At 35.6% G+C, this 15,145-nt stretch overlaps 1 protein-coding gene and 1 long non-coding RNA gene across 4 annotated transcripts in view; both read left to right on the top strand.

Moving 5' to 3' along the window:
* Positions 1-3,976, top strand: part of LOC105053544 (LRR receptor-like serine/threonine-protein kinase FEI 1) — a 45,187-nt gene extending 41,211 nt beyond the window's left edge. Inside the window, 2 exon segments of the mRNA XM_019853763.3 lie at positions 563-696; positions 3,569-3,976. Coding sequence (XP_019709322.2) covers positions 563-696; positions 3,569-3,787 — 353 coding nt within the window. The 3' untranslated portion in view covers positions 3,788-3,976.
* A 1,407-nt stretch (positions 3,977-5,383) lies between these two features.
* On the top strand, positions 5,384-14,838 carry LOC105053543 (uncharacterized). 3 transcript variants are annotated; one of them, XR_002165699.3, is made up of 4 exons: positions 5,384-5,521; positions 13,255-13,331; positions 13,418-13,618; positions 14,458-14,838. It is a non-coding gene; the product is annotated as an uncharacterized lncRNA (long non-coding RNA). The 3 variants fall into 3 exon arrangements; XR_012135468.1 differs by having other exon boundaries at positions 14,444-14,838; XR_012135469.1 differs by lacking the exon at positions 14,458-14,838 and adding an exon at positions 13,700-14,437.
* The last annotated feature ends 307 nt before the right edge of the window (positions 14,839-15,145 follow it).

Below are 15,145 nucleotides of genomic sequence, written 5' to 3'. Positions count from 1 at the left end.
TGCATGTTATATGAGATGGTATGTCTTGATTGTTGGTTTTAATTGCCTTCATTTCCATCTCAAATCTTAAAACTAAATTATGATATAGTGCTCCTTTCATAATTTGGATATAATGTTCCAAACTCAACTCAACTAAGCCTTAGTATCCAACTAGGTGGGGTCAGCTACATGAATCCTTTTCCTCCATTCCACTGGATACAATGTTCCTGATTGCTCTTATTCTAAGTATTGCAGTGCATGTTCTGATAACATATTATCTGGTTCTTCACCCCTTGAATTTCATTAGTTTCATGTACAGTCATCAACTATGTATGCTTTTATGCAATCACAAGCTATTATGGACTTTTTGCTTTCTATAAGATATTAATGGAACAGATTTTGGTTGCAGTTGGTGACCCAATATGTCTGTACCATGACTTTTAGGCATAAATGGTAGTTTTAGTTGTATATAAACATGGAAAGTTGTGTTTCCGGTTCTCATCTTTGCTCAAAGTGGTTTGACTATATGAAAAATGCAGTATCTTTTATCCTATACATTGTTTAATTGTGGTCGAATCTACAGAGTACATGCAAAGTGGTAGGGCAACAGAAAAAACAGATGTGTACAGCTTTGGAGTCCTGGTGCTGGAAGTATTGAGTGGAAAACGACCCACTGATTCATCATTCATTGAGAAAGGCTTGAATATAGTAGGATGGGTAATTCTCTGATACTAATTTTCTTTCTGTCAAAAGATAAATGATTCTGGTACCAATTCATGCTTTCACCTTCATGAGTTAACTGATCTCTTTTCTTTCTTTTGCACCGCATTTTCTTGACCATTTACTGATAAGATATTTGTGGAGAGTGAAAGTATTTTATGTTTGCTGGTGTCTGCTGGTTATCTTTCTTCTAAGCAGAAAAGTGTGTGATCACATGCATTTATTGGATTTTTTGCTTGAACATATACATGATTTCTCTTATAACGTACTCATGCAGCTTGAATCTCGTACAAATGCTTATTTACTTGGATATGAAAATTCCAAGAGTTTGGGAGAAACTTTAGATTGAGGAAGTGCTATTTTCTGTCTGATCTTCAGTAATCACATGGTTGTGCTGATAAATATCACTTAAAATTCATCCATCTCGATTTTTGTTTTTGCTGTTTTAGCCATAAATGCCAGGATTTTATGTCCTTCCATTGTTTGTGCTGGAATGATTAGTGTCTCAAGATGATTTGCCTGTTAAAAGTTAATATTTTTAGTATAATTTCCTATCCTAGGTTTCTAAAACTTGGGACAGCTGATAAGGAGGATATGAACCAGCTGTATTTGGGTTAATAGGGTTAAGTGAGGTTAAAGGAGTCTATCCTGCTAGGCACAGGTTCAGCAGAATTGACCCCTTGTGGCTTTAGATGGGCTTGGGTCATGCCTATAGCTATCATATAGAATTTTGGCGGAATTCAAATCCGACCTAACCTGACCCAGCGCTTCCTACTCTAGCAATCGATATAACCTCCTCCGATAGTGATAACCACTGGGCCACGTGCAATATCTTTCACAAGCCTATGTTCCTCAATATTGGTATCTCCAAAACCATCTTGAAGAGGTGTCTTCTAAACCATTTGGGCTATGGGAGGGAAAGTGGGAAACAACTTGGACATCTATAATAGATCTGAATTGTTGCCCATTTTAAAAAGGCTTCATTCCTTGCGCATGAACTACTAGCATGTTGATCATAATATTTCTGGATGACTCTTTTGGTGCTGGGGAATCTTTTACTTAGGGCCTATTCTTTTGTGGATAAATATTATGAAAAGTTGGTCAATTTTTTATGATCAACTTATCCATGTTTTCATGGTTTTCAAGATGGGTAAGTTACTTTTTCATGGATAGTATTTATCCATAAAATAAGAAAAAATCTTATCCACCTAGGAGGTGCCTAAATCATTTTCCTATCAACCGAGAAAGTAACCCATTTAATTCATTCCTAATATACCCTTAACCATATAATAATATAATATAATATTTATATAATATATTATAATAATATATTAATATAATGTAATATAATATAATATATATATATTATATATTAATATATTATAATATAATAATATAACAATGTATTATATTATATATATTTATAAAATACTATAATAATAATATAATATGTTTTATATATAATAGTATATATTAATATAATATAATATATTATACTATATTATTATATATATAATATTATATAATATATTATATTATACTAATATAAAATATTAATATAATATATTATATTATAATATTATAATATATTAATAATGTAATATAATTAATATATAATAATATTTATATAATAAAGGTATTATGGGAAATATAGATATATCGTAGCAGCTTATCCAGGAAAATAGTAATACAAAAGAATATGGATACAGATTCTTAAGCATTTTTCAATGCATAAAAGAACACGAGTAAATTATTTTTCTGTGTAAATGGTGCCTGGAAAATACTTATCCGGAAAAATACAGTTTCCTAGGCAAGTCTTTTACCTGTAAAAGAACGGCCCTAAGGTAATCCTAAGATTAGATCTAGTTCTTTAATATAAAGCTAGAATTTAGTGGATCAGGTCACGTCTAAGTTGGACATGCAGTTTATACCTACTCTACTGAAGAGTGATATTTTTGTATCATTGGAGCAGTTCAGACTGGCTCTTTTACTATTCTCTCAGTGTGAGATACATGTCTTTTGTTATGCAATTTAGTTCAAAAGATATGATAGCTAAAGAATCCTGCAATGTTGTAGGATTAGGAATGTTGAGCATTAAAGAGTGCCCTTGGAAAACAAATTGAGTATAACAGAAAAAACTGAGAAAGCGGGGATGGATTTTGTGCAAAGCAAACTAAGAGGGACAGGGTGTGGAATAAGTATATTAGAGGAGCTGTAGGAGTCACACAGGTTAAAGATAAATTAATGAAAAAATAATTGAGATTGTATGGGCATGTACAAAGATCCTGAGGGATTTCAGTGGAGAGGGTGGTTAATCTTTTTCGGAGGATGTAAGAAGAGGGAAAGTCTTAATGTAGCATTAGCATGATTAGAAGTTGTAATAAAGGATAATGGAGTAGCTTGAAATAACATTCGAGACAGTGTTAAGTAGCATGCTTAGGGAAAGTGGATTCACAGAAAGCATATAGGCTTGATGGTTATCCCTGGCATTTCATTTGTTGATTAATTGATGCCATTAAGGGCCGGCTTTTGGGCCTTTCAAAAGCAGGAACCTCAAAACAAAGAGTTTATATTTGTGATCAATTTGATTAAGGCACATAGTGTGAGAACAACTTGAGGAGCGTTTTCTCATAAATATATGAGTACTGCTGTAGCAAGCATAATCATCTTTTGTAGGGTTAGATTCATTGAGTCATCTCAGGTTCATCTTTTGTAGTATAACAAAAATATCATGACTCCTAGGGGTTTAAAGAGAAGATGGCTTCTGGAATATCTGATTTGATTTTCTCATGATCTTCTTCTTCTGCTTCTTCTTCTTATTATTTTTTTTACTGAAATGTCTTTTAATATGTTTTTGTTTCTGCTGCAGTTGAATTTCTTGGTCCTCGAGAACCGTCAAAGAGAAATAATTGATCCTCACTGTGAAGGGGTGCAGATTGAAAGCCTGAATGCTTTGCTATCTGTTGCCATTCAGTGTGTTTCTTCAGCCCCAGAGGAACGACCCACAATGCACAGAGTGGTGCAAATATTGGAGTCAGAGGTTATGACACCATGTCCGAGTGACTTCTATGACTCGAACTCGGACTAATTTACATTTTATTTAATTGTCAACTGCTGGTTCATATGATGAAGACACATTTGAAGGAATGCACAAGTGCTCTGCATACATTTTTTTTCATTCATTTATTCTTTTTTGCACATTATGTAAATGTCTCTCTCTATGAACTCTGGTTTAGCCTCATCTCTTCTTTTGAATGGTAGAATCATCTTTGCATCTCATTATATCTCTAATTCGATAAATCATTTAGGTCTGTTGGTTTTACCAGTTGAAAAATATCCATGGCATTTGCCACCATTAAGTTTTAACCTGATGATCTCTCTCTCTCTCTCTCTCTCTCACCACCACACACACACCCCACCCCAACAAGGTGTACTGGAGAGTAAGGTGAAGACAGAGGAACCAGGAGAAAGGACAGAGCCGCTTGGGCACCCACTGTTGGGAAAGATTTGAGAGAGGGAGAGGAGTGATAGAAGGTGGGGCAGGAGACCTTTCAGTTTTCTCCCTGTTGAGTCTCTCAACACTTGTTTATTTGATATCATAAAAGAAAAGAGGAATATATTGAATAGTTCTTGTCTAACAAGTTTATTGAAAAAGATTCACTTAGTTTTTTTGTTCTTAAAGAAACATTGTTTGGCAAAATCATATCATCAATATGATTGTTCGTAAATATCAAGTTACATGAAAACCCCAAATATGTGAGAGCTGTATTTAGGAACAAGAGCTGTTTATTAATCAAACAAACCAACATTGAGCTAAATATCAAGTAAAAAATGGGTTGTTCACGAGCAAATTTCTTGTTCGATGACTCTTAACCTCGAGTGGTGGTGATTTAATTTAGTGAAGAAAATTACCTTTTTTTCGGCACAATTTTTTAATAATTGCTCAAGTCTGCAACCCTGTGACATTGATATCCATTCCATCGTGGAATACGCAAAACACTCTCATGCATTACTCCATGCAGCAAAGAAACGTCTACAATGGCATGCTTCGTGCATCATTTTTTATATTTTTAATCAAAGATTCATCCCTTTTTTTCTTTCTTTTCTCTTTATTAGAAGGCTCTCAATATTTTTTTCTTTTTAAAAGAAGACAGTTGAAGTTCAATAGTCTTGCTATTTTGTTACAGCTGATGCTATGGTGTAACAATAGTTATAAAAATTATCATTCATCCTATGTATAATTTGAAACTATTTAGTATTAAATAAAAATACTATAATAACCATTAATCTATTATAATAGAGCTATAATATAATGCAAAGAAGGTAAAATGACAACATTATTGTCCAAATAACTTCTTTTCTTCGAGAGATTTTTTTTTTTTTGAAAAATTGATTTTCAAAAAAAAAAAAAAATCTTATCGAGCTAACAATACAAATTTGAAATAATGGCCATCAATTTTATTACAACGGTAAGGGACATTTATATTCCACAAGAAACAGAAAAAAAATGTGAGACATTAAAAAAAAAAAAAAAAAAAAAGAAAAAAAAGAGAGAGTATATGAGAAATGGAAACTCCTAGAAAACGCCGTTTTTGGGTCGCGAGTTCAGGTGTGACATCCAAGGAGCGAGGCATGGGGTATAAAGATAGAAGTGAGAGAAGTTAGGAAGGGCGGGTGAGGGAGGGATCCGAAGGCAAAGATGACGAGAGGGAAGCAGAAGATCGACGCGCAGAGGAGGAATGCGGAGAGGAATCAGAAGGCCAAGGGATCCCAGCTCGAGGCCAGGGCCGTCGGCCTTAAAGTTAGCTGCCCCGTCTGCAAGGTATCTGTCTATCTATATAGATTGTCCCCATCCCATGCCTCCATACCATAGCTCTGAATTCGTCTCCCTGGGGAATTAATCCTCGTTCAAGAACTAAACTTGATGATCACTCATAAGATTAGATCCATGATTCACTGAAAATAGCGCATCCAAATCGAATCTTGATGTATTTTGTGTAATATGTCTCTTCTAACTTAAGAATCCATGCCCTAGCCGGGAGATCACCTGTATTGGAGTATGATCCTCGTTCGAAGGTTAGTGTTTATGAATGATGAGAGCTTATTAGTATTCCATGAGTCAGTGGAAAAAGCGAGTCAACTCTTCTTGTGGCTGTAGAATATGTGTAAAATACCCGTGGTCTGTATTATTGGAATATAATCTTTGTTTCAATTTTAGAGTCATGGTCAGCCACCAGATAACTCCATGAATAAGCGGAAATAGGACGTGAAGTGGAATCTTGTTATGGTTGCATTATGGATTTCTTCATGCGAAAATACCTGTTTGTTTGTATGATGGGAATATAATCCTTTCTCTAATTTTACATGCCCCAAATCCGGGACACGCCATGCTATCGAGGATGGAGCCCACGATAACACGAAGCCAATCCATCATAATCATTTAAAATCTGTCAAATAAAAAAAATTCAATTCTATTATTCATCAAATAATCGAACCAATATTGGTTCAGAGCATCTAAATCCAAAAGCAAGTACTAATCCGAATCTCAACATTCATAAATAACTACAAATTCATGATTATAAAATAAATTAAACTTCTGTTGTCAAATTTTTCAGCTTGCTATGTCGATCTTCAAGCTTGGATTCTTTTTGCTGATCCTAACCTTATTTCTCTGTTCAAACAAAAAGAAAACAAAAAGAATATGAGCTACACTAGCCCAGTAAGTAGAACTTGCACTTTCTTATCGGATCATACATAAATTTTTCATGATAATACAATATTTAGAAAATAACAATAATACAAAATAAAGCATTTCATAGAGCATATAACAAAACAAGTTATAAACTCATCATGCATGCATAAATCATGTATATTTCACAATCATGAATCGTAAATCATTTTCATCATGTATTCATGTCATGTTTCAAAACATTGCTCACAGATATTCGTCTAAGGTCACTATTATATCCGTGACAGGGCCATGTTTCTTAATCGACAGAGTTCTTAATTCATGTGCCAACTTTATACCCGCTGGCAGGACCATGTTTCGTGTGGATGCTAGCTCCGGATGTCGACTTTCCCGAAGGATTCATTATAGCCATCTGAGAGCTTTGAAATCATTATTTCTTTTTCTTAAAGCATACATATACATAGATGGACAAACAATGAAATTCATGCTTCATAAACATGCTATTTTCATAAGACATATTTATGAAATCAATGCTCATAATAAACATGATTTTTCATAAGACATATTCATGAAATCAATACTCATAATAAAACATGCTTTTTCATATCATATATGCCGATCCTTATTTTATGAAAAATTATGATTTCATCAATAGCAATTCTTTTCATAAAAACATGATCATTTAAAAATAAATAAGGAGCATAAGATCCACTTACCTCGTTCATCTTAGATCTTCAGACTTTATTAAAAGAATAGCTAATCCTATTTAAAATATCAAATCATCATCAATTTCTATTCCATAAATATAATAAGATTAAATCATAAGGAAAGAGAACTGTTGATCGGATGTGTCGGACCATCCAGATACCAGGCAATTCAGGATCTCCGATCGAGGGTCAGATTCAAGTGTCTTGATCAAGAAATGTGAGACACAGATCGAATTAAGATCAAGATCAATCAATAGGGTTCTTTAATAATGGTTTTGAAAATACTTGATATGGCCAAATGAGGTTGACATTCAGCACAGATATCAAAGCAACTTTGGATCATCTTATTAGAGTCAATATGAGCCTCTAAAAGATGAAGGCATGATTTGATACAGGATTCATAGATCTTTTTAGAGAGAGAAAGTCGGTCATGAGAGAGAAAGTAGAGAAAGTGGAGAGAGAATCTTCGTATCCTTCAAAAGTGACAATTATGATTGAGATCATCAGAGGTTATATCAGGATGACTTAATATGGATTAACCATGATCGATGTTATCAATTTCAAAGAAGGATCGGATCAGGATCTAATCTACTGCACGAATTTCGGAGCAGTCTCAGATTATCATATTTTCATCTCAAGTTTATCCTAGGGTCTGTGATGCAATCAGAGAGAGAATGATCCTAGAGAGACGAAATCTATAAAAAGAGATAAAAGGTTAGAGAGAGAAAATAGGGAGAAAATCTAGAGAGAGAAAATGGAGAGAGAAAATGAGAGAGAAAGTTCAATTCTAGAGAGAGAAAGACTTAAGAGAGAAATGAGAGAAACTTTCTCTCACATGTAATTATTATTATTATTATTATATATATTTCTTTTCTTTTTCTTTTTCTTTTTCTTTTCTTTTTAGAGAGAGATTAGAGAGAGAAAGAGAGAGAAGAGAGAGAAAGAGGGGAGAGAGAAATTTTTCTCTTATTATTATTATTATTTTTTTAATTTTATTTTTCTATTTTGCATTTTCTTTTCTTTTCTTTTTCTTTTTCTTTTTTTTTTCTTTTTCTTTTTCCTTTTTCTTTTCTTTTCTTTTCTTCTTCTTCTTCCCGGGCTTTCATTGGGCCGAAACAGGGGACCTAGAGGTCCCCGTGCCTTGACCGGCCGATCACGGCCATATCATGCCCGGCGGTGGCCGGCGGCAACAGGCGACTCTCCCGGGTTCGGAGAGGCCAGAGCCGGCGGTCGGCGTGACCGTCGGTGCTGGAAAATCAGAGAAAAGAAGCGGCGTGAACAGGGGGTTTTCTTTTCCAACAAAATCCGGCGACATCCGTCGCCGGCCATCGTGCCCACAGGCACGGAAAGAAGGGGGAGAAGAGAGGAAGAGGAAGGAAGCCTTACCACAGCCTCCGGTGACCCCACCGGTGTGAAATCGCGGCGAGCACAGGTTGAGGGGCCGCGGCTTCAATCGGGAAAATCGGAGAAAAACTCCGGCGATCGTCGGTGACTGTTGGATCTACACTTAGAGGAGAGGGGGGGTTCTTATAGAGCTCGTCCTAGGGTCTTTTAATGGCCCTAGGACTCCGATTTTTGATCGGAAACGGGAAGAGGAAGACTCCGATTGGGAGTCTTCCTCCCTGCTCTGTTTTTTTTTTTTTTTTTAATGGGCTTTTGTGGGCTTTTTGGCCCATCAGGTCGGATTATCACACTACACTTCATGATGATGCACCAGATGAATCCACAATTCAGCAAAAAAATAGCATATAAAAATTGAATCTTGATTTGTTTTATGTAATATTCTGTTCTGACTTTAGAAGCCATGCGCTAGCTCTGCATTCGCCCTTATGGGAATATAGTCTTCATTCAAAAAATAATATTTATGATTTCCTATTAGATGGAATCCATAATTCAATGAAAAAAGAGTCAAAATTGAACCCTGATGTGTTTTATGCGATGAATCTCTTCTCGTGGCTGTAGAATCTATGTATGCATTATGATGGGAGTAAAATCTTTGTGCTATTTTTAAAGTTCATACTTCATAGTGGCCTGCCAGATTAAATCCATGAATCAATGGAAATAACACATCAAAATCGAATATTTTTGTGGTTATGGAATTGATCTCTTCCGGCTCTAGAATCCATCCAGAAATGCCTGTTGCTTATATGATGAGAATTTAATCTTTTATCTAATTCTACACGTCATAGTTGATTTCTTTATGGTCTGTATGATGCATGTTCTGGCTTTAGGGTTCATATGTCAATTCTGATCATTGTTCACATGTTTGGTATCAGGATTTCTTTCTTTGTTTTTAATGTAAGGGAAGCAAAAGCCACCTGAATTTATGGACTTTTTTCCCAGACTTTCCCAATATATTTGTGTAATGATGCTTGACTGTGTAGTAATCTCTCTTGTAAAAATGGGAGAAAAAAAGGGGAGGGAGAAGATGATCAGTTGGTTGGATTATTGGTTGCCCAAGCTTTTTCAGTTGATTGAGATGATGATTTTCATTCTTCGTGAAATTTCAATTTGTAAATAGCCATGAAATTGGATCCTACAGTCTTTGTTCACTGTTTTATGATAAATCCACACAAATCCTGCATACATGTGGGTGAACTGTAGGGTGACATAATTGGCCTAAAAATCTACCACTAATATATGAGGTGCTACATTATTTTTCATCCTTAGATTTTTGACCTTGTCCTTATAGCCTTGTTCTTATTGTGGAAGATCCTCCGTTGGTGGTACAGGTGGCCCATTATTGAGGGGTTCTCCATGTTCTTAGATGCTGCTAAAATCCTTGAACAGCAAAATGCCTCCACCGTGTTTATCCACTGATTAATGGCAGTTGGCATGTAATACATCTAAGTTTGTCTTATACAGGCCATCAGTAGTGGTTACCACTTTTATGTTTGAATGCAATCTGGATATTGTGTTCTTTCCAATTAAAGCATCAAACTATAGCTTTTGCTCAAATGTCGACTGAAATATCAAGTATATTCTCTAATATATCCAAGTTGGCAATCATTTGGTCATCAAAAGAAGTTTCAATCATCATGGTTATTTGCTTTCAAATTCTTTCAAATGATGGACGTACAAGCTTAAGGTCAGTTCCTATATGCATGGTAAAGTGTATGGATGGATTTTTTCTTGACTTGTCCTGTGAGCATTGGTCTATGCTTCATGAGGAATATTTTTGTCTGAGCTACAAATCTGACTTTGACTCAGTATGTGTGATTGCAGTTGGTTTTCTCCCAATCACTCCTACATAGAGAGGTATGCAAGGGTGAGGTTGTGTATGTTTGACCCTCCCCAAACCTTACATTGGCGGTCAGTTGTTTTCTCTTGATAACTTCTACATGGAGAGGTATGCAGGGGTAAGGTTGTGCACATTTGTCCCACCCCAAATTCTGCAACAATGGGAGCCTCATGCACTGGGGTTCCTTTTTTGTCTCCTTAATGACCCCCAGTTCGCCTGTTGTCTTTTCTATGGCTTCCTAGTAGTTACATTCTTTGACTTGTAGAATTCTCCTATTATTCTCGAATCCTTCATCAGCATTTCTTTTCTCGATCCAATGATGACAATGAGAAATCTTTTTATGAATTTTTGTAACCTTTTACAAGTAACTTTATTTATTTTTTTGATAAACTTTCAAGAATTATAGCGAGATTCTTTTATATTTTTCTCATAATTGAGATGTTTTTGATATCATCGGATCTATAATTGTATTCATCATTTTTAACCTTTGAGGTTTCCTAATGTTTTACAATCTTTTTGTTGAATTTTGAATTTTGTCCTTTGTTATAAGAGTCCAGATACCATGCCTAACTACTATAATTTGTAAAAGGGAAAGGGTGAAGATGAATATGATGAATACTTGATGAGATTAGCCTCCTGAAATTCCTTCACCCAGACAACCATGACTGATGTTTATTTTCCTCACAGTCTCCTTCTAACATCATCTTAGAGTTGGACTCCATAGAGTTCTGAATCATCTGGCTTAGATAATGAATATCTTATGACCTTAGATTGGTGGCAGCATATCTAAATTTTTGAAAGAAACAAAACGAAGAACCTAAGAGGTGTTAATTAGATCTTGAAAGTCCATTCAACAATGGCCCTCTTGTATGTTAATCTATTATTTATCCTTATCATAATGAATCTATATAAGCTGTACTCGCATACCTTAATGTGCATTAACTTATGTGTTGACCATGCAAAATTCTGCTTTGTTGAACAATCTGGTGTAGGATATCATCATAAATTAAATAGTTATCATGTAGCCATTTGTAGCGTCAAATTAGAATTACTTTTCATTTTCTTTTTCACTTTCTTTTTTCCTTTGGGAGAGGGAGGGTTTTCATGTTGATGTTGTATCATATTGAAGCTTATTGTAATTATTGACTTGTATGAGAGGGGAGGAGTTGGGAGTTATAGGAAATTGTTATAGGGTGGGAAAATGTGTTATAGGGTGGTGAGACATTGAAATGAAGGGCAAGATTGGAGTTTGGTGAGTACAACTATATTACCTGGTTAGATTCAGGAATATAGGATTTTAGAGGAATTCACAAATTCAGATTATTTCAAGAATCACATATCCAAATAGGAAGAAAAATGCTTCTTAATTGTATCTAACAAGAAATCTATGAGATTGATGCACAATACATTTTTCAGGTTACAGCTAACAAGTAAGCTTTGTCGTGGATGACCTTGATGACTGGTGACCTGAAATATGATATGCTTGTTACTAGAACAAGGTGAAATGTCAACTGCAGTTGGGGGTGTCTCAGATACAGCTAGGGGGGTTATCAAGTCGGATCAGGTTTATGTATCTTCTGACCTGGTCCTGACCCATTGGTGGGTTTTAGGTCTCAAACATACCAACCAAAAATCAGGTGAAGTCCCAAGTTCTTGCGGGAGAGAATTCAGGAGACCCATTGGTTCTACGGGTTGGGTCCACGTATATTAAGACCCATATTCTGCTTGACATTCATCATGTTTTATTAGGTACACATTGGGTCTAGATCTGACTCTCAATTCATACCAATATTTGGTAACCTGAATTCCCTTCATGCCCTCGAAAAAAAAATTCTTATGGGATCACTTCCTGGTGTAATCAATAAATTTTATAAGGAATATATAGGGTGTAAGAGTAAAACTATACATCATATATCGGGTAAGTTATGGTGGTAAACATTTCCAAGTTGGTTTGGGCTAATTAAAATTAATCCCATGCACTAATGTATGATGCGATCGGGTCAGGTATACTTTTGCTGGGACCAAACAAGACTGAAAAGTTATATAGGTCTACCTTGGACCCATACCCGTCATTAGGCCTACATATCTTGGTCAGCTTTGGGTCCCTCAAATCTAAGTGACCATCACCTATGTTTTTTTACGGTTGTAAATTATTGTAGTCATTCCTCGATAGAACATCTGTATTTTCAGCTACTCTTTATAAACTATGTTGTCCATGTTTGCTGAACTAGGATTTTCAAGAAAAGTAGTGCCATCATCTGTGGTCTAAGAGTCTTTGTGGGGATGCCATAAAAAAGTTTTTTTTAATAAAAATGATGATTTTAATAGGATTTTCAAGAGAAGTAGTGCCATCATTTGTGGTCTTAGAGTTTCTTTGTGGGGATGCTGTAAAGAAAAGGGATAATTTTAGTAGGTATGCATTTGATCCCGAGAGGTGCGCCATAATCTCGGGGATTTGGATATGGTTCACAAGGACAAGAGACAACTCTTTCTTTGTTTGTTACCCACCTTGAAGCCATCAATTTTAAGCATTTAATGTTACCTCAAGAATTTTGGATCTATCAATCCGTTCCTAGCCAATGTTATAGAAAATGACTGATGGGAGACTATTCAAGAGAATGTTTAGTTGATCCCCTTGATGTTTGAGTAGTTTGTTGTGGGTATTCCCATGAATAAGATAAGGTGGAGCATTCATGTTAATTGATGCTCTCTCTCCCCAGGTGCTAGGTAAACAAAAGGAGGTGATTCAGCCACAATACTTCTCGTCAAATAAGGGCATGAGATTTAACCTTAACAGGATATTCTTCCTAACCCATGTAATATAGAACACCAGAATCTCAGAGGCATGAGATTAGCCTTAATAGGATACCTTCCTAACCCACCAAGTGTGTGAATGACAGAATCTCGCCTTGTTGCAGTTTCCTTCTTCCGAGGAGCAAATGAGGTGACTGGCAGGCATGTTAAAGCTTGTACAAATAAGAGTCAATATATTGAGGTTATTTCTTGTCCATGAATTGTTTCCTTTGTACATCAAATTCATGATATGCGATATGATTCATATTATTAAATTTTTCTTACCAGATACTTAGGAACATGATACCTCTCTAGGGAGTGTTTGTAATTGAGCAAGAACATTTTGGCACACAAGTAAGTGATTTCTCCTGTTGCCACGGTAGCCTGGTTTCATTGGAGCCACCATTTTCAGCAGCTCATTAGTTACTATTGTGTTGAGCATTTTATGGATGGGATCATGAATTTCACTTCAGTCTGGTTTGAATTAAGGTACCTTGTTATACTATCTCTTTTAGTAATAGGATGCTAGCTAATTTTCTGTGAGTACTAATAATTAGTTGCATTTCTTAGTTATGGGTGAGGCCAATTCACAAGTTGCTTAATTCCTCATTGTCAAAAGGTTCGAGGCCAACTCACTTGACTGCAACCCAAGTGGGTAATAAAACAAGTTGCCATGAATATCTTGGTCATTTGGGTGGAGCATGATCAATTAAATCCAAATAATTTAACGGTGAGATGGATACAATTAAGTAATTTTAATTTGAATCCTATTGCTTCTTGAGTTGGGACTATGTACCTGTTTTGCATTCCGATTTGCTTGTACCTTTTAGCATACACATTATTAAAATACTAAGTGATACTACCCTTCTTTCTTTTAGAAAAAAACAAGAAATCCCAGGGATTGCCTAGAATGCTATATATCCATCATTCCATCGTATCCTCATTTTAAGAAATTGCTATGTCCAACAACAAAATAGCTTTTGCTTTTTCCTATAGCTAAAGCAGTTATCTCGTGCACAACAAGGTAGACTGATGTATATACGTGTACATATGTATTCTTTCTCTTTATTAGTACAGTAATGACTACAGCTCTATCAAATGATCTCAAACTGTTGTGACATGTTGTAATAAGGCTGCACATTGTATGATACATCCAGTATTTGCAGGCATTAGCAGATGATATGTTATTAGACAGTGTGTCATATCTTCTCATAAATGCATAAAGTTGCATATGCTCTGTCCCTTCTACTGCCTAATCTTCTTTTTTTCCATCTCACATTTTCCCCTAAACTTTTCATGCTGTTATCAAACTAGATTGATCTTTCCAGGTTCAACTAGCAAACCAGAATCAGCTTGTAGACCATTATGGATCAAAGCACCCCAAGGAGAAGCCTCCTAGCGAATCAGGTGCTTAGTTCATCAGGTAGTGCAACAAGCTCAAGCATGCTAACTGAACAAGCTGCATGAATTAGAAGCGTAGTTTCACTAGTGGTGGTCCTCTCTCTCTCTCTCTCTCTCTATGCTTTTCGTTCTGGAGTAGAAACCAATGTTCTGTTGATATTTGATCCCGGAGTAACTTTATAAATGGAATCGTCTTTGCACTCCGAAATGCTCATGTAATATTCAGAAAATCATCAGGAGCTATAAACAAAGCCTGTGGCAGTGTATACTGTGTTCATAACAATATATTACATGCTTTTCTTACTCGAGCTAGGATTGGAACAATATCATGTGGCGTGTTTGTTCTTGTTACCTGATACATGGCATTGTGTTTTCATTAACAGAAACTTTGGTTCTCTGAAAAGATGAATATGCTGGAGACAATGTACAATAGTCGCGTGTAATAAATTGTGCACTGATTTGCAGCACCCGGCACAACAGACTCCAACTAAAATTGAGCCCTGTTTTCTTCTGATGTGTTTGCTGATTAATGGCTTGCGCCAGAACCATGTTCTTTTATACATCAATACATTGGATCTTGATGGCACGATCAAAGGTAGAGTTTTTGTTACCCAA

This window comes from Elaeis guineensis, chromosome 11 (assembly GCF_000442705.2).
Source record: "Elaeis guineensis isolate ETL-2024a chromosome 11, EG11, whole genome shotgun sequence".
Taxonomy (NCBI): Eukaryota; Viridiplantae; Streptophyta; class Magnoliopsida; order Arecales; family Arecaceae; genus Elaeis; species Elaeis guineensis.
Note: the sequence above shows the minus strand (reverse complement) of the source record. Positions and strands in the feature narration are given on the sequence as shown.